The sequence below is a fragment of the Octodon degus genome, unplaced genomic scaffold, assembly GCF_000260255.1.
Source record: "Octodon degus isolate 3935 unplaced genomic scaffold, OctDeg1.0 scaffold00050, whole genome shotgun sequence".
NCBI lineage: Eukaryota > Metazoa > Chordata > Mammalia > Rodentia > Octodontidae > Octodon > Octodon degus.
The window spans coordinates 12,231,227-12,258,402 of record NW_004524626.1 but is presented as its reverse complement, the minus strand read 5'-3'; the positions used below and the strand labels follow the sequence as shown (position 1 = coordinate 12,258,402).

Below are 27,176 nucleotides of genomic sequence, written 5' to 3'. Positions count from 1 at the left end.
AAAATGCAGTCAGGCACAGGATACATTGGTTCAATCCCCACCTCCACCTGCCTTACCAGACCCGCCCTTAAGGCAGCCTGAGCCAGCCACCCCCCCCAAAAAAAAAACCAAAACAAAACAATGAGACATAGTTTTACTTTATTTTTATTTTCCTTGTAGTAAAACACTTGGTCATGTTTTTCCAATATGTGGTCTTCATAAAAATAATTGTAACTGGGCATGGTGGCACATGTCTGTAATCCCATTACTCAAAGGGTAGAGGTAGGAAGATAGCTGTGAGTTTGAGGCCAGCCTTGGCTACTTAGTGAACTCAAGGCCAGCCTGAACTACACAGCAAGACTCTGCTTAAAACAAAACAAGTCTGATGTGTACTAATTTGGTATATATTGTTATTGTCCTGTTTTTCTTTGCTATGCTGGGGATTGAACCCAAGGCCTTATACATAGTAGGCAGGTGTTTTACCACTGATCTACATCTCCAACTTCCTCCTCCCTTGTTTAGTTGTTTGAGGATCTTTCTAAGTCATTCACTTGCCAAATCTGCATTCAAACATGTGATCCTCCTTCCCCAGCCTCCTAGAATGCTACAGTTATGGGTTTGTACCACCATTCTTGCCTTAATTTTTGGCATACTCAAATTTTTACCACCTTTCCTTTAGTAAGTCCCTGACTTACAAACATTCAAGTTGTGAACTTTTTCACAGGTGTACCACGTAACTCACTTTGTTGGACTTAGGAACAAATCTAATTTACAAACATTCTTCTGGAACAGAATGTATTTCTAAAGTGGGGACTTACTACATGTCATTTGAGAAACTTAACTGAAGGCCTTAGAAATGTTCTATTAAAAAAAAAGTTCCAGGCACCAGAGCCAAAAACAGCCTGTAGAGCAACATGCCTGTTTTATTGTGTCTACTGCAATATGTGCCTCATCCATGACTCTGTTGGTGAGAAAGACACACCGTAGTGGTAGGAAACATAAAGAAAATGTGAAAGACAACTACCAGAAAGTGGATGGAAGAGCAAGCCCAGAGCCTGATTAACAAAACAAGGCTGCATTTCAACAAGGAAAGATACCTCCTACTCCATTCTCCACTCCTCCCCGACCCCACCTCCACCCAGTCTCCCAGGGCCTCGTTGCCCTGGTATGTTGCCAGCACCCCATATTGGAGGACCTCCCATGATGCCAATGATGGGCCCCCCTCCTCCCAGGATGATGCCAGTGGGACCTGCTCCTGGGATGAGACCACCCATGGGAGGCCACATGCTGATGATGCCTGGGCCTCCAATGATGTGACCACTGGCTCGGCCCATGATGGTGCCCATTCGGCCAGGAATGACTCCACCAGACAGAAAAAGTGGAGGAATGGCCTTTCTGTATCAATTTTATATTATTCTGCCTCACCAGAAGATCATGGTGCTGTGACTCTGGGTGTTTTCTAACAGCATGAATGACAAGGAAGACTTGCTCAAAAATAGTTGTGAAGGGAGAAGTATGATAAACAAAAGCACAGAAAGTACAGTTCACTTGTATTTTGTTGGTTGGTTTTTGTTTTTTTTTTTTTTTTTTTTTTTTTTTTGCAGAACCAGGGATTGAACTCAGGTCCTTGCGCTTGCCAGGGAAGCGCTTATTCCACTGAGCCATCTCCCTGGCCCTTCACTTGTATTTTGAAATGGAAAAATAAACTTGTCAGCTCTTAAAAAAAAAAAAAAAGCTTTATTACCTTTTCTTCCATATTCCAGGCAGTCCTAATTTGAAATTTCAACAGTTAAGTGATACCATTCCTGCTGGTGTCTATATATTTGCAATTTCATTTTTCTCTCTGTGGACATAAGATTATTATAGGACTTGTGTTTGTGGCAAAGGTGCATATGGGGTGTCTGGATGAGAAAGACAGGGAGAAAAAGAGACAGAAAAAGAGAAGACAGGTAGGGCTGCTACCTAGGGCTGCTGGAAGATGGAAAACATGTGTTGTTTCCCCTCCATTTACATGTCCCCAGCTTCTCAGAGGCAATCCTTTGGAGTCTGTGACATACTATGAGTGTCAAGAGTAACACTCAGACTGTTATCTCAGTTATGTTTCTCATTGCTGAGACCAAAATACCAGACACTAAAATTAAAGGAGAAAGGGTTTATTTAGCTGATAGTTGCCTGGCTCCATGGCACAGTGCTCTGGTAGACAGGCAGAAAATAGCAAAAGCAACAAGGGAGTTTAACATCATCTTCCTGCCACTTTGTCTGTTCAAATTAAATACCGCAGGTAGATTTCACACTTAATCCTAGTGCTCTTGAGCCTATCACGCCACAAGCCATAACATTCTGCTCCTGGATCCCCCCACAATTTATGAACACCTCTTTATGCAAATGGCATTTAGCCCATCTCTATGAGTTGCCTAAGTCCTAACAGTCTCAGCATTGTTGAAACGTTCATGTCCCAAGTCTCCTCTGAGATTGAAGGCAAAGTCTTAGATGCAAGTCTGTATGAATGAAAGTTGAATGCTTTCAACATTCAAAGGCACAAGATATCTCCATTCCAAAAGTTACAAAATGGGAGACCAGGGATATAGTTCAGTGGCATAAGTGCCTGCCTGGCAAGTACAAGGTCCTAAGATCAATCACCAGTACAAAAAAAAAACCAAAAAAACAAACAAACAAACAAAAAGTTACAAATGGTGATAGCAAAAAATGGGAGCAAAGCAAGATCAAAATCCAACATTAAATCCTACAGTTCCACTTTCAGCATCCCCAGAAATCCATGGAAATTTCTGAACTCAGAAGAGCTTGGGTATCTCCACTGCTGTAGCACTGTCAGTGATCACAGCTGGCCTCCCATGGTTTCCCTCTGGGGTGGGCTCTGCTCCATCCTTGCAGCTTTCCTCAGATGATCCATGTTTCTGGTTTCCCCAAACCTCTGGGGTCTCCACGCCCCTTCCGGCTTCACACACTGCCCACTGAAGGACACACTGTCTGGCCTACCAGGCCCTTTGAGTGGAAGTGAAATCTTCCTGACCTCACAACTCTTACATTCTGCATGTACCTAAAACTAGCACTGCGTGGTTGATGCCAAGGTCTACTGCCAGTTGGAATACCCAGGCTTCTTTCTCACTTGGCTGGAGGGTCCAAGTGCCCAGATCACTGAGCACTCTGAACCCAATTCTGAGGAACAAATTCTCTAGATCAATGTAATTCTTCAACATGGTGCTCTGGGGCTTTCTTCTCAAAGAAAAGTCTCATTTTTGCAAGGTTGAGGTTTGATGGATAGAGTGCTGCTGCTTCTTATGATGTCCTTAGTCCATCTTTTCTGGTCTCCAGTTCCTTCTCAGAAATCAAGATCTCCTCTGTTCTATCTTTGCAGTTCTCACCTTTCCTGGTGCTTCCTTTCTGGCCAAACCCACATTTTAACTCATTCTGTTGGGCTCTTTGCTCTAAAAGCCCCCAACAATAGCCATGCCACCGCCTCAACATTAGACTGCCTTGAAATTTGTTCTACGGGATTAATTAGTCCACCAACCTTAACCTCAGTCTCAAGAAAAGTATCTGGACACAAGTAAAAAGCAGAGAAGTTTACTGCCAAGGTATAATACACATTGTCTGGACTCCAAGAGCCAATGCAGTTCTTCCCAGCAGAAACCTCCCACCCTTCTTTATTGGCAGGATTTCTACAAGCCTTTTGGTCCTGTGAGCTCTGACCGGAATCTCCTATCAAGTACAGCCTCAGGCATTCCAGCTCTACTTTTTCAGCCAGCATCTCCAAATCTTTCCAAATTCTTCCAACAAGGCAGTTCCAAAGGCCTCTGGACCACATGGTCAGACACAGTCACAGCAATGGCCCCATTCTGGTACCAAATTCTGTCTTAGTTACTTTTCTCATTGCTGAGACAAAACATCTGGCACCCAAAGTTAAAAAGAGGAAAAGTTTCTGCCATGCTGGCCCCACCCCAGGAGCGCACTGACACAGCAACTGAGACTGGGCATGGTGGTATGCGCCTGTAATCCCAGCACTTAGGAGGCTGTAAACAGGAGGATTACTATGAATCCAATCTATGCAGTGAGTCCCTGTATACCCTGTACACCCTGTCCTAAAAATAAAAAAAAAAAAGGAAAAGTTTATTTAGCTCACAATTTATAGAGGTTTCAGTCCATAATTGCCTGATCCATAGCCAGGTGGTGTGGAAGACAGGCAACAGTTGGTAGCAGGCAGAAGGTAGCAAAAGTAACAAAGGACCTTAATAACATCTCTCTGACCCTTTTATCTTATCCAGACTACTTAGGGTGGAGAGCACTCACACTTTCATCCTAGTGCTCGTGAGCCTAGCATTGCCCATGAATAAATCTCAGTTTCATACACTGTAAACCCAACTGCCTCTAAAAAGCCCCACCCATGACTGAATCAGGCTTTGAGCGGGGACATCTAAAAACAAGCCATAACAGCTACCCTCCATTTATTCCATCTTTAATACAGACATAGTTGCACTGTAAAGGATTTGTAGAGAAAACACATGAAATCACAGTCCACAGAATTCTCACTGAACATTGCTCACTTTTTGTTTTTGTATCAGGAATTGAACTCAGGACTTTGCACTTGCCAGGCAGGTGTTGTGCCACTGGGATATATCCTGGTTCCCATACTTTTTTTTTTTTTCAGTGATGGAGATGTAACCCAGGCCTCACCCATGCTAAGTAAGCACTTTATCATTGAGCTATGCTTCCAGCCCTAAAATCTGCACACTGATCCCAATTTATTGATTACCTGACCAAAACCTACATTCTCCATAGGACTTAAAGACTCAGGGTGTCATTATATTAAAAATATGTAGAATGTGCCAAGCCTGGTGGTACATGCAGGTAACCCCAGATGCCCAGGAGGCTGAGGCAGAAGGAGAACAAGTTGAGACCACCTTGGGCTAAGCAAGGCCCTGACTCAAATTTTTTAAAAAAGGCCAGATATATAACTGTTTGAAACTCCTGGATTAAATCCCCAGGACAGGGAAGGTGGGAGGAAGAGGGAAGGAGGGAGAAGCACCATGAGTCTACTAGTGCCCCTGGGTTCAATCTATAGTACCAAAAGCAAAATAGAACACAATAAACACTACAAAACAGAAACAAGAATTCCACATTTTTTCCCACATGAACATTAGGGGATTGTGTGATAACACCAAAAGGGTCTTAGAGAAAGAGGAAAAAAATCAGTAAAACTGTTTGATAAAATAATGAGAATTTTCTCAAATTTGGTTTAAGACCTGAAGATTCAAGAAGTCCAGTAAAGCTAAAGAAAATAAAGGTCAAACAGAAAACTAGTAAAAGCTAAAGATTTGGGGGGTTTTTTGGTGTGTGTGTGTGTTTTTTGTTTTTGTTTTTGTTTTTGTTTTTTCAGAACTGGGGATTGAACTCAGGCCCTTGCACTTGTCATCTCTCAGGCCCCAAGACATTTCTTTATAATTCATATGACTGTCAAAAATATAAGACAGGGCTGGTGAGATGGCTCAGTGGTCTAAAGCACCTACTTGGAACAGGCTTGGCAGAGCACAGGGACCGCGGTTCAATCCCCAGCACCACATGCCAGCCACCCTGCCCCCTGGTGGGCTGAGCTGGCCACACAAACACACACACACAAATAAATAAAATAAAATAAAAAAATCTTGTTGTACATCATACATATATATAATTAAAAAAATATAAGATAGATATTTCAAATTATGTTCATACAGTAAGAATTGTAACATAAAGGTATAGGAGGAATATGACTTGTATATTAGGTTCTACATCAATTACAATGACAAAATATTCAATTTAGATAGAAAATTATGCACATCTTAATGAAAAAAAAAGTAAATGAAAATAAGCAGAGAGGGAAGAGGTTAATAAAAGAACAATGTTAATGGGGAAAGTGAGTGACAAATAGACCACAGACATAACAAATAGTACAGCTGACTCATAACATACACAGACACATTAAACATAAATTATCTAAACAGCAATTAAAAAGGTGGGTCCCACCTTTTCTGTATCCAGCTGGCACTCACAGATCTCTGCAGACCAAGCTTGTATCGGAGATGCCCCGGGTACCTACAGAGTGAACACAGAGCAGGAGCAGCCAGGCTGGGGATACTGTTCTTAACCAAGCAGATTTATTCAAATAAAACAGCTCTTGTGACATTTTCTCAAAAAAACTACTGCTCCCTGAAATCCAACTCATGCTATGTGGCAGGGCCCAGCGAGTCTCCCTATGGTCCTGCTTGCTCTGCTCTACTGTTTAAGTGATTCACACACTAGGGTAAAGCGGGTGGGAGTGGGGCATAGCCATCAACCCAGGACTCTAGGAGGCTGAGACAGGAGAATTTCCAGTTCAAGTTCAGCCTAGAAAATTAAGCAACTTAGGAAGATCTTGTCTCTAAATAAAAATAAAAAAGCTGGGAATGTAGCTTAATGCGAAATCCCTGGGTCAATTCCTTAGGAGGGAGGGAAAGAAGGAGAAGGAAGGAGAGACTGACTCTACTGTGACTCTATGTCCAGAAAGGAAGAAATGTGCATCAGCTCTAGGTCTACACTTCATTCGGTTACCAGAGAAAACGCTGATAATCCCATATTTTACTGGCTTGAAGAACATGGGCTTGACAGATGATTAATGTCACCATGAATTCAGCTAGTTTCATATACAGGACGAAAAACAACATCCAAAATTAACATGATTCCCTTGAATGTAGTTTAGTAACACAGATACTTAGCTCATTTCTATAATCCCTGCACTGGGGCTAAGGCAGGAAGGTTTCAAGTCCAAGTCCACGCAGGCAATTTTGTGAGACCCTGACTCAAAATTTAAAAAGCCTGGGTATGTAGCTCAGTAGTCCGGCATACCTGGGTTCAGTTTCTAGGTATTTCTGTGTCGCTGTACCTGGCCCCTCCACAACACACCGCACACTTAAAACTACTTGAGGGGCTGGTGAGATGACTCAGTGGTCTAAAGCACCTACTTAGAACAAGCTTAGCAAAGCACAGGGACCGCAGTTCAATCCTCCAGCCCCACATGCCAGCCAGCCCCGCCCCCTGGTGGGCTGAGCTGGCCACACACACACAAACACACACACACACACACAAATAAATAAAAATTTTTAGAAACTACTTGAAAAAAAAAGAACAGATTTTCTTAAAGAATGCGGAGTGGAAAAAAAGAGACTGAGCTTTCATTTAGCTCATTAAGTCTACAGGGGTTCGAGTACTATGGAGAGAGGCTTGTAAAAAAAGTATTCATGAGCCGGGCATGGTGGCGCACTGTGTCACATCTGTCACCCTGGCACTGGGGAGGCTAAGGCAGGAGGACTGCCACAAGTATGAGGCTACATCGTGAACTGAAGGCCTGGCTGAATTAGATAGCTGGCCCCTGCCTCAAAAAACTAAAGTTTTGATGAACATCGTTGCGGAGAAGACCCCAAACCACATCGGGCCTTCTGGTCCAATCCGCCTCTCACACCCAACTGCAGTCCCGCCCAGAGGGTGCGTTCTTTACTCAACTAAGCCCTCCGGGCCCTTTCTGCCTCACTCTCAGTGCCGAGTCAAACCCGGAGCCCTTCCCCGTTCACTTAAGATTAAAGTAACCCTCCAGCCCAACTCGGAAACCGCAACCCGGTCCAGTCCCTGCCGGAAGCGGAAGTGACATCATCAACCCAGCTCGGCCTTTATGACGCAATCTCCGGGCGACTCCGCTCCTCCTTCCTAGTCGTGGGCTCCCTGCAGTTTGCGAGCACGAGTTCCGTGGGAAGAGTGCTCCCTGAGGGAGAGAGGCTCGTTGAAAGCGCTGTGCGGAGCCGCCGCGGAGCCTGCACGCTCTGCTCGCGTCCCCTGAGCCGTATGCGGGTCCTGTTCCTGGAGGCCGCTCCAGCTGTCAGTCTGTGCGAGGTGCGGGTCACCAGGTGTCGTGCCACTGTCTTCGGGGTGTTCTATCCACTGTTTTGTTTTCTTCATATACCTCCAAACAGCCTTTATAAAAAACAGAAAATATTTTTTCCCAAAAGTAAAATAATTTCCGCCATTCGAGTCACGTTGACGACGTGCCCAGTGTCCTGCCGCCTCATGGACCTGGCGGTTGATGCGCGTTCGGGTGAGCACTGCGAGAGAACTGGGCGGGGCTGCGGGTGGAGCTCGAGGGTGGAGCGCTCGCTCTTTGCCACCTGGGTCCCCCTGCGCAGCACTGCGCATGCGCGCGCACACGCAGAGGTTCATGGGACCTCTTTCTCCTTAAAGCAAATGAATCTTTCATCAGAGAACTCGCCTCTTTTCATGAACTTGTTTTTCATAGTCACTGTTATGATTTAGATCTAAAGTGTCCCCCAAGAGTCATTGGTGTGGCGGGCGATTGGATTTTGGGGGCGTCATGTGCATCAGTGATGTGTTCCATGGCTGACTGTTGTAAGGAGGTGGGAGCCTGAACTGGAAGGGTGTTGTCCCATGCCTCTCGCCACTGCCTTTTCTCCGGCTGCGATGCGATGAAGGAACAGCTTTCCTTTGCAATGCCTTTCCACCTTGGCACCAGGCTACGGTGGACTGAACCTATTGAAACCCTGAGCCAAAATAAACGTCTCATTCTTTTTTTTTTTTTTTAATTTTTTGTGGGGGGGTGCAGCTCAGCCCACCAGGGGGCGGGCTGGCATGTGGTGCTGGGGGATTGAACTGCGGTCCCTGTGCTTTGCTAAGCTTGTTCTAAGTAGGTGCTTTAGACCACTGAGCCATCTCACCAGCCCCAGCGTCTCATTCTTTGAATTGTGGATGTTGGGTAGTTTGTCCCAGTAACTTTTTTGTCCTGGTCACTTTCTATTAGAAAGATAAACATCTCTTCTATGCTGTGAATGTTTCTGTATAAGACAGGGAATTTTTTAGCCCACAAGTCCTTTTGAAAAAATGAAGAATTCACAACCACCCTTTTCATCTGAGCATCCTAGACCTACTTACGTTCTCAGAAAACTTAAAAACCCAGTCTCCAGCCAGGAAGGATGGCTACTTTATTGTTCTAGTAAGAGTAATTGTGTTTACTACTGAGAAGATAGTTGCACTAAGTGTTTTTTCCACATTTTTTAGAACACTGAAACAGCTTACAGATCATTTTAGTATAAAGTTATAAAATGTATATGCATTGTAGTAGGTGTACTCATTTTTAGCATTTTTTTGGTGTTTGCTCCCAGATAAAATACTTAAATCAGGTAATGGTACACAAATCAGCTTTTGTGTATACATGAAGGAAGGGGATTATAGGGGACATACCAGAAAGTGGAGATCATACTGCACCAGCCCCAGCGTGGTTACAGCCCACTGGGTGATGCAAAACTTTCCTGGGTTCCTCTGGACCTGAGCTGCGTAGCTCATGCACCATATGCGGGGGGTAAGGAGGCAGGAGGCAGCAGAGATCGCCAGGCTCATGTAAAGGAAGCGTGGCCTGGAACTCATTGTGCCTGTGCCTATAGGCAGAGAGTGCAATGAGACCATCTACAGTGAAGAAAGAGAAGTGTGTTCTCTTTGGGAAGATTAGGTGGGAAGGTTCTAATACACATCTGTGGCGAAGGTCCTCTGGCAGCCTTATACCTCATGGACAGCATCCTTGAAGTGTCTGGTGTAAATTCTTGGGTATCTCGGGATATCCCAGAACCTACAGAACTCCTTGTCCCATCTTATCTCCTTTCCTGTTCTTGCCATTACAACTCTGGTACTGAGCTGAGTTCCCTGAAGGGTAGTGCTTCTGCCTGCATGCAGGTTGGGACTGGGGAGTCATGTCTGGCTTAAGTCGTACAAAGTGGTTCGTGTAAGCAGGCAAGCAATGGTCAGAGCAAATGCTCACTGCCGTAGGGCACCATATGTGTTACAGAATAGGAGGAGCCGGGCACCATGAGAAACAGGGGTCTTTGAACGCATGGCATTTGCTTTGAGAGTAGGGTGGCCATGCTGTGCCAGGGTGTGTGTGAACTTGGGCTGCAGCACAGGTGTGCAGGGGAACTTTGTTGCCATGCTGTTGAAAGGCCTGGGTGGGGAGTGAAACCCTGGGATGCAAGCATAGAGAGTGGGTGCATAGGAGGAGAGGTTGGGCTGACATGCAGTAGACATCCTGGAATTCACAGTGTCTGTGTCAGAGACACAGAATGTAAGCCATCAGGCTGAGAGATGCCTGCACAGAGGGACTGTCCTAGTAGCCTTTGTGTGTTAGGTGTACTTAGGAGAGTCACAGGAAGATGGTGCATGAGCAAAGGACAAGATTGAATCCCCCAGGGCCTGTGGAGTTGTGGGCAGAGCCTCACATCCTTTGCCCTGCATTATGGATTCCCCAAGCCAGGGAGATAGCTCAGTGGTTTAGGAGCCTTCCTGGCAAGTTCAAGGTCCTGAGTTCAATCCTGGGTACTGGTAAAAAAAAAAAAAAAAAAAAAAAAAAAAATTCCCGCAAGCATGGCTGCATTCAGCACCAGAGTTTCCTTTCCTGTTGCTCAGCCCTTCATTGCCTCCTGCACAGACTGAGCAGAACACGGTTATTGATTAAAAACTCAATAAAATAAATAAATAAATAAATAAATAAAGACTCCAGCTCATCACAACAATGCAAGGGTTGAAGATGAATCTGAAGTTAAGATAAATTCATTGATGACATAGTCCACACTTGGTCTGCTCAACAGATGGGACAGCCCGGGAGAGGATAGCTGTACCTTGCACACACATTTCAATTCCCTTACAGTACTAAAGCTGAAGTGTTATTGTAATAACTTAGTATTGCAACACTAAAATAAGTTTCTACCTAATAATATACAAGGGAAGAGGTTCTCACCCTTCCTTGTAGTAAAGAGGTACACAACCCCCATCAAAGGTCATTAGTATCTCAGATTTAGTGACATTCTCACTAAATCTTGTTACTTAAAGATTAAATTATGTTTCTCCCTCTAATAATTACATATGAAATAAAGTGAAGAAGATAGAAGTGATTAGTTTATATAAATACATGTGAATATAAGGAAACCTGCCAATAGCATGTTCTGTAGGATGTCATTGGTATACAAGTACCTAATTTACTGCTTCAGGGACCAATTCCATACATCCCTTGCCTCTGCCAGAACTTCTGAGTTGTGTAACCTCTTAGTAAAACAAGTTTTGATTCCCAAAGAATCTAAATCTTCCCGTGGCTTTCCTTTTCACAGTTGTTTTACTTTGTCAACATTTTCTTCTTACCATTTTTTTAAAGGGATGGGTTCTTCCTGTCCTGCCCTGATTGGCTTCAAACTTCTGGGCTCAAGCAACCTTCCTACCTCTTTGTCTTAATTACTTTTCTTGTTGATTGAACAAAATACTCTTAAAGGAGGAGAGGTAGATTTTTGGCTCACAGTTTGTAGAGCTTTCAGTCCAAGTCGACTGGCTTCCAGGCAGGAAGGCTTGGCGGAAGGGCCTGGGTGGAAGGCAGCTTCTCAGGTATGGCAGAACAGGAGGAGCTGGGGGTGAGATGAACCCAGGCCCCGCCCCCAGCAGCCCACCTCTTCTGGCCAGACCCTACTTCCTACAGCAAGCAAACTATTATAAACCCCATAACCCAGTCATCTTCCAAAGTTCCCATGTTCGGTCACATGACTAGTTATCAGCTCTGATACTCGGCTTCCCAGGTATCTGGGATGACAGGTATAGTCACACCTGGCTGCACATACATTGTTTGGGGAGGATGAACACCTGCCAGGTTCCAGGCTTCACACTCATTACCTCAGTTACATAGCATTTCCTCAGTTTCCCTTTGGTAACTGACCTCTGGCAATCCAGAAGGGAACCCCCAGCCTCTCATATTGCCTCTTAAGAAGAAGCCCAAGTGGCTGGATAGCTGTTTAATCTTCTGAGTTATTGAGACTATTGTTGTGCCCCGGGAGGTGAAGATCTCCAAAATGCTGCAAATTACTGGGCTTGGAATCAAAATGTTGTTCTTTTTCTTCATCCTGGAGTGTACCAGCAACACAGGCAGTCAAGAGTTCATAGTCAGGGGCTGGCGAGATAGCTCAGTACTATAAAGAGCCTGCTTAGGCAAGCACAGGGACAGGGACTTGAGTTCCAACCCTGGCACTACATGCCACGCCTGAGCCAGACACACACACACACACACACACACACACACACACACACACACGGACAAGGGCTAGCTAGATAGCTCAGCAGACTAAAGTGCCTGCTTAAGCAGAGCACAGGGGCCAGGTTCGATCCCCGCCATGCTGTGCCAGCCCTGCCCCCAGGGCATGCTGAGACAGCAATTGAGACTGGGCAAGGTGGTGCACGCCTGTAATTCCAGTGCTTGAGAGACTGAAAACAGGAGGATCACTACAAGTCCAATCTATGTAGTGAGACCCTATAGACCCTGTAGACTCTGTACTAAATACTTTTTTAAAAAAATTCATGGACAAACTTACAGTCAGGTCCCCAGCATCTCTGCTTAACAAGGTGAAATGGAACTTTTATGCTGTCTGAATCTAGATTTCATTTCGTTTGGGTTTGGTTTTTGTAAGATAATACTTGAGATTGAATCCAGACCTTTTATATTGAGCTATATCCCAAGCCCCCTATCTTACTGTTTTGTTTTGTTTTATTTGATTTGATTTGATTTGATTTGATTTGATACAGAGTCTTGCTACACAGCTCAGACTCACAGTGATCCTCCTGTGTCAGCCTCCCCAGTGCTGTGATTACAGGCATGCACCACCACATCTGGTTTTGGTGACTGGCATGGTGCCCCCGGGATTCCAAGGCCAGCAAGCCATGTAGTACCAGGAATGGAACGTGGGTCCTTGGGCTTGCCAGGCAGGCACTTAGACCTCGGAGCTATCTCCCCAGCCCTTGTTTTTGTTTTTGAGTCAGGGTGTCACTAGGTAGTTCAGGCTCATTATGCAACCCAGGCTGACCTCAAACTTGGAGTCATCTCCTGCCTCAGCCTCACAAGTGATGGCTTTATAGGCATGCACCACCATGCCCAACTTAAGATAGGGTCTTACTAATTTCCTTGGGCTTTAACTTGTCCTCTTGCCTTCTCCTGGCTTGAATCTAGGTTGTTTCCAGCAATAATGATGCCAATGTGAAAGGTTCATTAAGTGACTCTGTTTATATACAGTGCAAATTCATTCATAATGGGCTCAGTACATGATGATGTGTGTTAATACTCTGGTGACTGATGATGAAGTATTGCTTGGAAATCACTGGTTGATAGCAAGGACTTCAGATAGCCCTGCTGCAAGAGGAATAGAGGTTTCTACCAGTCACTGGTTCATAAGCCAGCATGAAGTGCATCTTGGCTTCCAGGGAAGGGGCACATTTCACCTGGAGCCTCACAGGGTGGCAGCCATTGATTTGGCCCCAGCCCTGTCCTGTTGATGCTCTGCTTTTATCCTCTCTAAACAATAGATTCTGCCAGTGGGCAGGGCCTCCACAGTCACCCTACCCTTCTGCTCTTTATGAAATGTCAGAGTGGGCTGGCAAATGCCAGTATGTTTGTCAGCCTCCTGGCATATGTCCTGTGTAGTCTCCTCCATAAGATTTATCACCATAGGCAAGTGCAGACTTAATTTCCATGGGTTTAAATTTTCTTACTAAATTTCACACTAAAACTCTTACTAAATTTTCTTACTAAAAAAAAGAATCTTTTTTTCTTACCTGCTCCAGTGTAATGGTGCACACTTGTAATCCCAACACTCTGAGAGGCTGAGGCAGAGGATCAAAAGTTGATGCCTACAGCAATTAACCACTAAGAAGAATATATGCAGTGTATTATTTGTTGAAAAATAAATAAATAAATAAATAAATAAATAAATAAAAAATAAAAAAAGTTGATGCCTAACCTGAACAATTTAATGAGACCCTGTCCTTAAAAACAAAACAAACAAACAATAAAAGATAAAAATGGCTGGGTATGTAGCTTAGTAAGAGAACTCTGGCTTTGCCACCAAACAGCAAAAAAAATCCTTAGTATTCCTTACCTGTAAAAGGAAATTATTGCAGTTTTTCTGGGGAACAACATGCCTCACCATCCCTTTTTTGCTATAAATGAGAAAGAAGCTATGGCATCATGAGGCAGTAAGGGTGTGTGTGTATGGCGGGGGGATTACATGGGAATTTCGTACTAGAATGGAATGACCTCTGGTATGCATACATAGGGATTTGCTCTGTTCTGGATTCTCATGCCTTCTCTTTTTTTCTAGAAGCCCTTATTTCTAGGGACCCAGTCTTCTTTCTTGAAGAAAAGATGAAGAAAGAAAGGATGATGGCTGACTGCCTGAAAAATTGCCATCAGGTATGCAGAACCTGTGTCCCACAAATTGACGGGCTTGCCCCCACCAGATGGAGACATTTCCAGGCAAGGTGGACTTGTGTCCCCTCCTTAAAGCCAGGAAAGCCTCAGCCAAGGACTGAGTCCCCAGCTGCTTTCCTCACAGAGCCACGTTGCTCTTATAGATAATGCGTGACCTGAAAGCTGTTCCAAGACATCAGTAACTACTGATTAATGATGATATTCATAGTGACAGGGTATGTTTTTTTTTTGCCAAGTACTCTGATATTAAGAAAAAAAAAGTGTTCTTTCCTGTGAAAGTTTATTAATCCTTGTCTATCAAATGTATGCATATGTTCAGAAGCTGTACTTTAATAGTATAGAATAAGAGAAGAGCTCTGGGCTGGTGAGATGGCTCAGTGGTCTAAAGCACCTACTCAGAACAAGCTTAGCGAAGCACAGGGACCACGGTTCAATCCCCCAGCACCACATGCCAGCCAGCCCCGCCCCCTGGTGGGTGAGCTGGCCACACACACACACACACACACACACACACACAAAATAAATAAATATAAAAAAGATTTTAAAAAAAGAGGAGAAGAGCTCCAAGTCCAGTTGTGGGAAGAAGAGCTTGAGTTTCAGAAGGGCCTTGCAGCCCCTTGATGGCAGGACATGGACAGTGAGCAGATGTGGGTAGAGGAAAGGTCCCTAGGACCGCGGGGTCCTGGGAGGGCAGTGGAGGCCCTCGGAGTCCAGTGCGGGCCTCAGCCTTGCCCCCCTCATCTCTGGTGAATGTTGGTGGAGGTCACTGCCGTTACGTGGTACTCAGGCTGGCCTGTGTGTGGTGATTCAGGACTTGGTGACCTTTGAGGATGTGACCGTGGACTTTACCCAGGAGGAGTGGGCCTTACTGGATCGGGGTCACAGAGACCTTTACAGAGAGGTGATGTTGGAGAACTACGAGAACCTGGCCTCCGTGGGTAAGAGCACCGCCATGCCAGTGGCCTCGAGGGGAGGGGAAGGATGTTGTGTATTTCCTGTGTCCCAGCCTGAGTAATGTGGACTGTGAGTCCCCAAGGAAATAAGAGGGGTACAGCCTCTGCCCCAGGACAGTAGCCCTGCTTTTACCTTTAGGAGATTTGTCCCAAGACCCCAGTCAGCTGCTGAAACTACAACAAAGCCTGAACTCAGGTACAGTTTTAGTAATGCTTTGAGGTACAGTAGCAAAGGTAGCATGAATTTTTTCCTTCACAATTTCACAAATTGATGATTCCTTTTTATAGATAACAGCTATCTCAATATATAATTATTCTCCTTTTCTTATTAAGTCAATGACTTTTTTTTTAGACACAAGATTTTTTTTTATAATTTAATATTTTTTAAACTTTATTTTATTTTATTTTTATTTATTTGTATTTGTGTGTGTGTGTGTGTGTATGTATGTGTGTGTATGTGGCCAGCTCAGCCCACCAGGGGGCGAGGCTGGCTGGCATGTGGTTCTGGGGTACTGAACCGTGGTCCCTGTGCTTTGCTAAGCCTGCTCCAAGTAAGTGCTTTAGACCACTGAGCCATCTCACCAGCCCCCAGACACAAGATCTTGCTATATAGTTTAGGCTTGTCTTGAACTCACTATGTAGTCTGCGCTAGCCTCAAACTTGTGGCAATCCTCCTACATCAGCCTCCCAAGTACTAGCATCATGGCTGTGTACCACCAGCTAAGTCAACAACTTTCAGTGTTTCACTTAAGTGAAACACTGTAGAGTTTCTCCAGATTAGCAGCATATGAGGCTGCTGTGAAATGAAACAAGGGTCACTTGAACACGAACACTCATGGCCTGTCCTGGTAGGTTTCACAGCTACTAAAGGACCGTTGTACATCCTAGGTGGGACTTTGTGGACTTTCATCATTTATTCAGAATATAAATTACTTCTGGAATATTATTGTCCATATTTTGGGGAAATAGATGATGGTATGTTCCTGAAACTGCGTAAAGCAAAACTGTGGGTAAGGGAGACCACTCTTAAATTTCAGTCTAATGTGGTGGTTGTTAAAATGTCCAAAATCAGCACCAGTGTCTTCATCCTGTTAGAAATACTACAAGTCAGTCTCCTTTTTTGACTCACTGAATCAGGAACTCTGCATATGGGGCTGGAGAGATAGCTCAGTAGAATAAGTGCTTGATTGGCAAGTGCAAGGGCCTGAGTTAAATCCCCATTTCTGCCAAACAAACAAATGAAAAAAAGAATTCTGCATAGATTCTAGAAGGTTTTGTTTTGTGGAACTGAGGGTGGAATGCAGAGCTTTGTGCCTGCTAGGTAAGCCACCACGCTACACTCCTAGCCCACGTCATATGATTTCTGACAATCCAGCCACATAAATCAGACATAATACAATTTGTGAGTCTCTGATAGTTTTATTTCCCAGAACAAATATCTCTTTGTTTCATTTGGATTTTTCTGTTTGATTCATAGTGTTGTATTTTGTTAGTGTGAACATAAGCATTAATTTGGTTTCAGGGTTTAGTGAGCATGAATCATTTTGGGCACAGAAAGATATTTTTATGCATAATCCTTTTGTAATAATTGCCTTGCTTTCACTAGAAGCATTACTCCTGAATTAAACTGAGTTTGGGGCTCTCTTGCCTGAACTTCTTGCCTAGATGCATCTTTTCCCATGTGCAGGGTGTGAGCTTGTCAAACCCAGTCTGATCTGGTTGGAACATGAAGAGGACTGGAGGACACAGCAGAGAGGAGATCGCCAAGGTGAGTGTCCTTGAAAGACAACCCTGATCCAAGAGAGTTAAGCATGGGAGTGTAATAACAAACCTTCAAGGTGCACTTGATATCAGAAGCTTCAGGCACTTATCTGACAAGGTAGGAAATCTTCAACTTCTCATCCTGTTTCTGCCTGATCACACTCTACTGTGATAAAATAAATGACTTCTCTTTTGTTGTCACAATGTTGTTTATTTTTTGTTTAGGTCTTTGAAACTTTTTGTTTCTAATAATATTCACCATTAATTTTAATTTTTCAGAGAATCTGTAATAGAATGTCTAAAACTCAGGCCTATAACGTTACCATTGGGAAATGTTTGACCTACATAATATGTTCAGACTTTTTTCATCTTCTTTTACCCCTCCCTCAAAATGGGGATTGAAGCCAGGGCCTGGCAGATGCTAGGCATGTGCTCAACCACTAACCTGATGTTTCTGGAGTTTGAGTTTTTTAAATACCGATGGAAATGAGTCCTATCTTTTTTTTGTGGCCAGCTCGCCTGCCCTGGGGACAGGGCTGGTATAGCATGTGGTGCTGGGGATCCAACCAGGGTCTCTGTGTTTGGCTACGCTTGGCTAAGCAGGCACTTCAGACCGCTGAGCTATCTCACCAGCCCAATGAGTCCTGTCTTTGTGCATACCTGTATGCGGTACTAGTCATTGAATGCAGAGCCTCATGTATGCTAAGCAAGGTCCTATACTTCTGAGCTGTATCCCCAGCATTCCTGTCATTTCTAATTCCTACAGTCTACCATTTTTTTCTCTAAATATGAATTTAATTTAAATTTTTTTATTTTCAGAATGGGAAATGCAACTTAGCACCAGAGAGTCAGCATTTGAGCAGGGTATTCTAATAAAACAAACTTCGAGTGGGATACTAATGGTAAGTTTAACAAAAGATGTTTTTTATTTCCCACACTAAGAGAACATTGTGAACTCCATTATAGAATGTAAGTAGCATTCACCCAGGAGGAAGCGGTGTTTCTGGAGAGAGAACTCTGCATATAATGAGTTTGGGAGTACCTCAAATACGTGGTGAAATCTCTCTTTCTTCAGAGGTCCCATAGTACCTATTGCCACAAGAATAACCAGATACTGGCTTTTTTTTTTTTTTTTTTTTTACTGGAAAAAAAAAAAGAAAAGATTGACAGTTCTTTTGCAGAAAAATCAATGTGAGAGATACTCAAAAGAGATGATGCTTACCTTAATGTGAGAAAGGTCTTTAGAAGGATGTTCTGAGTGGGATGAATTTGAGGTACTCTAATACTAGGTCAAAACTTGGGACCTCTGCCAGACATGGTGGCATTCAGGAGGCTGTGGCAGGAGGATTGCCATGAGTTTGAGGCCTGTTTGGGGTACAGAGTGAGTTTAAGGCCAGATTACACTACAATATAAGACCTTGTCTCAAAACACAGACAAAAATTTGAGGCTTCAGAGTTTCCACAAGTACATATGCCCACATATATAACTGGGCAGAGCTTCTTAAAAGAATCTTATGAGAATATACAGGAATCCATGCAAGGTTAGAACAATAATTGGCACAGTATCCTTGCTTTCATTAAACTTGAGAGAAATCCACAGAACAGGAATTGTAAGTATGTAGTGAAAAAGGCAAAAATAATAATAATGTATCTCTTCAAATAAGTAAAATCCATTAAGTCTAAAAAAAATCTTTGACTATCATTCATCTCTTCAACAGGCGGGAATCCCCAGTGCAGGGGAACACGGTGACTATAAGCACTGGGGAGAAGTCTTCAGTGAACACTCCTATTTCAAGACACACATGAAATCTCAAAATTCAAGAAATACTTTTGACTCTGGTCTGGATAGAAAGCCCTTTTCTACTCTGAATATGAAATCTTCTTCTGGACAGAATATTTCTGTGTTAAATGAATGTGAAATGACTGTTAGCCCAACTCCAAATGTTGCTTACCAGAGAATGAACATGCAGGACAAACCTTTTGGATGTAGTGACTATCCCTTCCTTAGTAAGTCATACTTTCAGACATATGTGAGAAATCATAATGGGGAAAAGCTCTATGAATTAAAGCTATTTGCAAGAGATTTATTGTATTCCAAAAGTGGAGTTGTACCTTTTCAAATGTATACCATCAAAGCCTACGAATGTAAGGTTTGTGGGAAAGTCTTTGGATACTCCTCAAATCTCAATAGCCATATGCGAACCCACACTGGGGAGAAACCATATGAATGTAAGGTTTGTGGGAAAGTCTTTGGATATTCCTCAAATCTTAATAGCCACATGCGAACCCATACTGGGGAGAAACTCTACGAATGTAAAGAATGCAAGAAGTCCTTCACTACTTCTTCAAGCTTAACAGAACATTTCAGAATTCATACTGGAGAGAAACCCTATAAATGTAAGGAATGTGGGAAAGCCTTCACAAAGCGCTCAGGCCTTGCCTCACATGTACAAACACATACTGCAAAGAAGCCTTATGTATGCAAGGCATGTGGCAAATCCTTCAGTGTTTCTTCAAACCTAACTGAACACTTCAGAATTCATACTGGAGAGAAACCCTATCAGTGTGAGGAATGTGGGAAAGACTTTCATGCAGCTTCCTACCTACATAAACATGAAAGGATTCACACTGGAGAGAAAACCTACGAATGTAAGGAGTGTGGGAAAGCCTTCCACACTTCCTCCAACCTACGGAAACATGTAAGAACTCACAGTGGAGAGAAACCTTATGAATGTAAGGAATGTGGGAAAGCCTACAAAAGGTGTTACCTGCTGACTGAACACTTAAAAACTCATATGGTGGAGAAACCCTTTGAATGCAAGTTATGTGGAAAATCTTTTAGAAGTTCTGCCTGCCGGAATAAGCACATTCGAATTCACACAGGAATCAAACCTTATAAGTGTAAGTACTGTGGGAAAGACTTTACTGTTTCTTCAAGTCTGACTGAACATACACGAACTCACACTGGAGAACGACCCTATGAATGTAAGGAATGTGGGAAATCCTTCACTACATCCTCATGTCTGATTGTTCATAAAAGAACTCACACAGGGGAGAAACCCTACCAATGTAAGGAATGTGGGAAAGCCTACAAAAGGTGTTACCTGCTGACTGAACATGTGAAAACTCACACAGGGGAAAAGCCCTTTGAATGTAAGGTATGCGGAAAATTCTTTGGAAACTCCTCATGCCTTAATAAGCACATTCGTATCCATACTGGAATAAAACCCTATAAGTGTCAGTACTGTGGGAAAGCCTTCACCGTTTCCTCAAGTCTGGCTGAACACATCAGAATACACACAGGGGAGAAGCCCTATGAATGTAGGGAATGTGGGAAAGCCTTCACAACATCCTCAAACCTATATCACCATGTAAGAACTCATGGTAGGGAGAAGCTCTGTAAATATCAAGAATGTGGGAAAGCCTACAATAGGTTTTACCTCCTAAATGAGCATTTAGTGACGCACTGAATAGAAACCCTTTGAGTGGGGAAAATGTTGAAAATCCTTTAAGAATTCCTCAAATGTTAATTATCACACTGGAATTTATACTGGTGAGAAATCTAAGGATTGAGGAGCAATCTTAATTTTGGCAATTTATTTTAAAGACACTAAAATCTCTACTCTCAAGATCCTCTGTGAATTAAGGAATCTGTGAGGTTATTTGAGTCTGATCACAAGGCATCATGGTAAGAATTTACCCTTGCCAGGCCTGGTGGTTCATGCCTGTAATCACAGCACTTGAGAGGCTGAGGCAGGAGGATCACTGAAAGTTTGAGGCTAGCCTAGACTACATAGTGACTTCAAGGCCAGCCTGAACTACATAGTGAGACTGTCTCAAAAAAAAAAAGAAAAGAAAAAAAAATCTATCCTGAAGTAATGTGATGCAACAAATATGAACAATCCTCAGTGTTTCCTGGGGACTTAATAAAGGTGTAAGGTCTTTCAGTGGAGGAAACTCTGTTAATATACAAGATATTGAAAAGTTGTAATTCTGCTAAGTACTTTGGTGTTCCCTTTTGATATCACAGTAGAGAATAATTTTTTTAAGGTAAGGAAAGGTAGAGTCATTTTGTATTTGTATTGTACTACAAACTGAGCCCAGGGCTTTAAGCATGCTAGCCAAGCATTCCACCACTGAACTACATGCCAAGATCTTTTACATTGAGATAGGGTGTCACTAAGTTGCCCAGATTGGCCTCAGTCTTGGGATTCTTCTGCCTCAGCCTCTCAAGTAGCTAGGACCCAGCTACAAAGTTGTTTTCTGCATGTCATTTTTGTACAATCTCATAAACATAAAGATCCACAACAAAGATAAACAATATTTCTTTTTTTTTATTTATTATTTGAGAGAGAGAGAGAGTGTGTGTGGTGTGTGTGTGGCCAGCTCAGCCCACCAGGGGGCGGGGCCGGCTGGCATGTGGTGCTGGGGGATTGAACCGCTGTCCCTGATGCCTTGCCAAGCTTGTTCTAAGTAGGTGCTTTAGACCACTGAGCCATCTCTCCAGCCCCAACAATATTTCTAATACAGGAATAGCATCTGTGTGTCCTGAAATCTTGGTGCTGACAGGAATATAGCCTTTTGAGTGGCTTATTCTGAACATTTGTGAACCTTTCCTGGTTATTCCTGGACTGATGAATCAGTCCTGTGTAGTAATGATATTCAACTCAAGTTGCTGTATCTTATAGGTTGCACCTGATCAAAAGTGATATCAGTCACCTGAATTTATCTTATCTTTATGCCTGTAGGATTGAACCCATACTACTGAGGTACACCCCAATTCCTGTTTACCAATGTAGATTCAATGGTTGGTTTGTCATGCTCTTAAAGAAGGTTGATTCACTTCCAGTACCTCACAGCAACCAAATTTTGGCTCTAATTCCGCTACCAAGTTATATTTTCCTATATTTTATTTATTTATTGATTGATTGATTGATTGCAGAACCGGGGATTGAACTCAGGCCCTTGCACTTGCCAGGCAAGCGCTTATCCTGTGGAGCCACTGAGCCATCTCCCTGACCCCATACATTTTCCTTGTTTCTGTCCTGCATCTGATCCTTTCAGATCAAAGATCAAAGTACCAAAAGGAGTGAGTGGAGAGGGGCTGAGTGACCTCAATTTCATGGCCATATAAGAAGAGAGCCATACTCTATACCTAAGAACGGGAATTCCTGTAACATTGGGCAATACAGGAAGGGAGTGAGGGTCTCAAACTTTATTTTTCTCTGTAGATCTATTCTACAGATTGGCAAAACAATCTTGAGTCAAGAAGCAACTCTGGCTGACAGAAATACTGTTCTCTGATTTGTCTTTCCATGTACTGTGGAAACAAAAACTATGAACAAGTGTTATGGCACATACCTTTAATCCTAGCACTCAAGAGGCAGGAGGATTGCTGTGCATTCAAGGCCAGCCTGAGTTACATAATGAGTTCAAGCCAAGCCTAAGCTACATAGGAACACCCTGTTTAAAAAAAAAAAAAAAAAAAAAAAAGAACATGCTAGTTGTCAAATGTCCTATTCCTTGGTGCTGGAAACCATCATGGCACTTCCTGAATGTGACCTTTGGGTGCAGACACCCAGAAAACCAGATTTCAGTCACAGTGGTCACAATTTTGTATATTGCTGGGTTATGGATTATGTTGTGATGGCCATAAGGGTTGTGGCTGTTTGGTGGCTCTTCAGCTAGCCAGTGTGCTCTAACCCAAAACAAGGCAAACAGTAAATCCTAAACAGAAGAGACCTGTGTACCTTCGTGTAGCATAAATGTTTACAAGTGAGGAGTGAGTGATGGAGTGGTTCTCCTGTAGGATGAATGTTGCTATTTAGACCACAGGCTACCACCTTTCTATGTTGGCAGTGATACCAGAATTAATCAGATCAGTCTCATATCTCTGGTGTGATTTTCACTGGTCATAGATTAACCTAGCTACCACCCTGATGGTCCAAAATAAGACTATATCACTGGGAACTCATCCAGAACTTAAGAATAAGCAAGTGTGGGTCATGGGTGAGGTACATATCAAAGGTTGACCTCACCCTTGAACTTAGATTCTTTTTGATAATGTCATTAACAAATGACAGCCTAGAGTCACAACCCACGTATTCCCCTTCCTGAGAAGCTCCTTGCTGATTAACACATCCTTCAATGCCAAGACCTCACCTTTGGAGGTGACCTTCCTTTCTTCACTGGAGATGAACCTCCATGGTAGAATTTCCATGGACCAGTGCTCCTTGGGCACAAAACGTGCATGAAAGAGTTGCTTTGGTATTTGGAATTCTATGTATGTCTGAACTTGGTAGTGATCTGCCTATGGCTTAGTTACTGTTCTCATTGCTGACACAAAATACTTGACACCTAAAGTTAAAGGAAGAAAGGTTTATTTGTTCATAGTTTGTAGAGGTTTCAGTCCATAGGTGTCTGGCCCCAAGTTGGGGTGGCATGGGAGAGGGGCATCACAGAGGAGAAATAATTCACAGCAAACAGGCAGGCAAGAGCAAAAACCAGTGAGCGGCCTTGTTCAGTCCCTTATGTCTTATTCAGGCTACCCATCTGTGGGGTGGGTAGCATACCCTTAATTCTAGTGCCCTTAGTCCTAGCATTGTGTGAATCAATCCCAGCATCACATACACTAGATCCAGTCCCCTCTAAAAAAGCCCCACCTGTGACTGCATAAGGGTTGGGAGGGGGACACATCTAAAAAAAAACCATAACAGCCTATGATCCTAATGTAATCTAAGCCAAAACATACAGCTCTATGCCCCATGCCCAACAAGGAAGTTTGAATGGGGTACTGTACTGCTATCTGTGCTATCTAAAAGTTGACATGTTTTTTGTTTCCTCAGGAGACTTATGAGTCAAACCACTGACACCCCAAAGGGGAGAGTACTGTCTTGGTGCCTTCTACTAACTCCTACTGATTTCCATGCTTTGGGGTTTTTTTGTTTGTTTGTTTTGTTGTTGTTTGTTTGTTTTGCGGTACTGGGGATTGAACTCAGGACCTTGCACTTGCTAGGCAAGCACTTACTCTACTGAGCTATCTCCCCAGCCCTGATTTCCTTGTTGATCTTATTCCTTCCTATTGAATTCAAAGAAAACCACTTATTTTTATGTATTTTTCCTAATATATGTGTTTATAACCTCAAACAACATGCCATCTTGATTAATGTCACACAGGCTTTTAACCCACTTTACAACACTACAAAAATACAATTATTGAGGCTTGTGAGATGGCTCAGTGGTCTGAAGCACCTACTTAGAACAAGCTAAGCTAAACAAAGCACAGGGACCGCAGTTCAATCCCCCAGTACCACATGCCAGCCAGCCCCGCCCCCTGGTGGGCTGAGCTGGCCACACACACACACACACACACATAAATAAAATGTTTTTTTTTTTAAATACAATTGTTGACCCCTCAATTTCATCTTTGTTTTTGAGCAATACCATGTATACTGGAGAGCTTGATTATAAATAGGCCTACAGATGGTGCATATCTTTCTACCTACATTTCTCCTTGTTACTCTCATAAGGAGGTGTTATGTGTGCTCTTTAGGGCCACTTGTGCCCTATGGTCTGAATATTATCATCTTCCAAAAACTTTCTGGCTTGATCAGCTACCTGAGGAGTAACTGTATTAGTCAAGTGTTCCATTTCCTATATATTAGGGTACATTGACACACTGAAGGTCATATTGCCTAGAGAGACTACCGTCCCTAGGGCTAGTATTAAAAATAACTTTTGAGGGGCTGGAGAGATGGCTCAGTGGCATAAGTGCCTGCCTGGCAAGCACAAGGTCCTGAGTTCAATCCCTAGTACCTCAAAACATCAACAACAAAAAAATTGTTGAGAGCATATATTTTATTTTCAAAGCAATCGATCCAAAGCTTGATCCTTCTCCCCACTTATAAACCAGGTCAGCATTTCCCCTGCCATAGACAACAAGGGCCTTGCATGCTCTTGAGCCCATGAGAATTATTCAGCAGAGCCTGTGAGACTTGTTCAGCAGAGTCATGTGGTGGCACATGCCTGGAGTCCTTCAACTATGGAAGGCAGGGGCAGGAGAATCACAAGTTCTCACCCAGCCTGGGCAACACTATTTATTGAATCTCTGTCTCAAAAGGGTCAAGAAGTTCTGGAGATATAGCTCAGTAAACACAAACAAAAAGTTCAGAGTAAGTAATACTAGTTTTCCTGCCTTTCTAATTTCCCTTCCTCTTAAGGACATAAAAATTATTACAGGATCCCAATTTCAACCACAAGCAGTTATAATGTTGAGAGAGAGAAAGAGATCAATTCCAAAGGTTTTTTTGTCTCCTCCATTTACTTGCTGCCTGCCTGCAGAAATCCTTCAGTGACAGTGAGACATAAAACAAACTCTGAGAACTGTGAGATAAATCAACCTTCACGTCGACCAACTTTGCCCCGCCCTCAGTACTGGGGCTGAAGGCCAGGGCCTTCACAGTGAGCTACATCCCCCTTCCTTTGAGATGGGATCTCACTAATTTGCCCACTCAGGTTCACCTTGTGATCCTGCCTCAAGACTTCAGGTGTGTAACATACTGAACTGGAAAAGATAAAAAGTGGAATTGGCATTGAAACAACCCACAGAATGCTCAACGAAACTTGTGTGATGAACCCATTTGGGTCATTTGCCTGGCCGAAGAAATATCCACATTTTCTTATGGGTTTTAAAGAGTGAGGTTGGGGCCAGGGAGATAACTTAGTAGGATAAGCGCTTGACTGGCAAATGCAAGGATCTGAGTTCAATCCCTGGTTCCGCAAAAAAAAACAAAAAATAAAGAGTGAGGTCATCCTAATACTGAAAATGCTGTGACATACTCCCAAATCACTCACTGTATGAACAACAGTCTCATGACAGCTATGACAATGCCAAAGTCTAACTGAAACAACAGAGCCCTAAAGAAGAGTAGAACATTTATGTCAAAATGCAGCCATGCACTGCATGGTAACAGTGACCAGAGACAGACCACATAGATTACTGTCTACATGTGTTGTAGGCTGTGCCATCTGTTCTTTGTTGGTCCACTCTGTACAATGATGAAGCTGTCTAATGACACGTTTCTCAGAATTTCTGACAGTTCTTAAATTTGGTGGAAGATACAAATGCAAGATATTGAGGGAATGCAACATAATAGACCTAAAGAAATGACAAATACAATGAAACTAGGGAAAACTAAAGAGAAAATCTTGAATGTTGAAAATTCACACATGCTTAAAGTGGAACAATTCAATGAACTCAACTTTTTAACAAACTATTAAGGCCAAGAGGAAAGGCAGGCCAGCATTACAATGCTGTATCTGTACCAATGTCCTTTAGTAAAGAAAATGAAATAATTAACAGCTCGGCATGGTGGTGCACATCTCTAATCTTAGCACTCTGGGAGGCTGAGGCCAAAGGATCTCAAGGGTGAGTCCAGCTGGGCAACTCGGCAGCTTAAGGAGACCTGTCTCAATAGAAATCATGCAAAAAGGGGTTGAGGATGTAACTTGGTGTGAAGGCCCTCGATGTTCAATCCCCAGTACTGATGGGGTGGTGGATAAGAGAAATTACCAGGTAATATAATACTAAGTGTCTTTGCCTAAAGACCTGCTTTAAGTAAATTATCACTAAGGGCTGGGAAAATAAGTCAGTAGAATAAGCACTTGGCTGGCAAGTATAAGGGCCTGAATTCAATCCCTGGTTCCACCACAAAAAAAAGTAAATTATCACTAGTGCTCTTGAGCAACAAATTATACTAGGATAAAACCTGTAATATTAGGAATAAAGGAAAAGCAACAGAAGCGGAAAGTATCTGAGTAACTATAATTTAGCATATTGTACACTTATGTTCTTAATAATTGAAATTATGAGTATTTTAAGTTATATAGATACATAAGGCAATTATAACAATAGCATAAGTGTGACCTGTACATTGTTAAAGTTCTATATTTCAATGGTAAAATACCATTCCATTCCATGTGGCCAGATCATTATATTTTAATCACAAAAAATATGCAGTGAGTTTAGGGCAGGTTAGATAGCTCAGCAGGTTAAAGCACCTGCTTAGGTAGATGCAGGGGGCTCAGTCCTGGGCCCCCAGGTCACGCTGAGATGGCAATTGAGACTGGGCATGGTGGTAGGTGCCCGTAATTCTAGCACTTGGGAGGCT

The 27,176-nt window shown here is 43.0% G+C and overlaps 1 protein-coding gene across 4 annotated transcripts in view; it reads left to right on the top strand.

The window, feature by feature from the left end:
- LOC101590722 (zinc finger protein 420-like) overlaps window positions 1-20,729 on the top strand; it is a 52,589-nt gene extending 31,860 nt beyond the window's left edge. The window contains exons 1-8 of one of the 4 annotated variants that reach the window (XM_023716770.1): window positions 7,132-7,893; window positions 8,010-8,095; window positions 14,184-14,275; window positions 15,105-15,231; window positions 15,386-15,442; window positions 16,934-17,014; window positions 17,827-17,909; window positions 18,726-20,729. In XM_023716770.1, coding sequence (XP_023572538.1) covers window positions 8,068-8,095; window positions 14,184-14,275; window positions 15,105-15,231; window positions 15,386-15,442; window positions 16,934-17,014; window positions 17,827-17,909; window positions 18,726-20,477 — 2,220 coding nt within the window. In that variant the 5' untranslated portion in view covers window positions 7,132-7,893; window positions 8,010-8,067 and the 3' untranslated portion in view covers window positions 20,478-20,729. Of the gene's footprint in view, window positions 1-7,131; window positions 8,096-14,183; window positions 14,276-15,104; window positions 15,232-15,385; window positions 15,443-16,933; window positions 17,015-17,826; window positions 17,910-18,725 lie in introns of those variants that run through there. The other 3 variants (XM_023716768.1, XM_023716769.1, XM_004633011.2) reach the window with 3 other exon arrangements.
- Window positions 20,730-27,176: the final 6,447 nt, after the last annotated feature.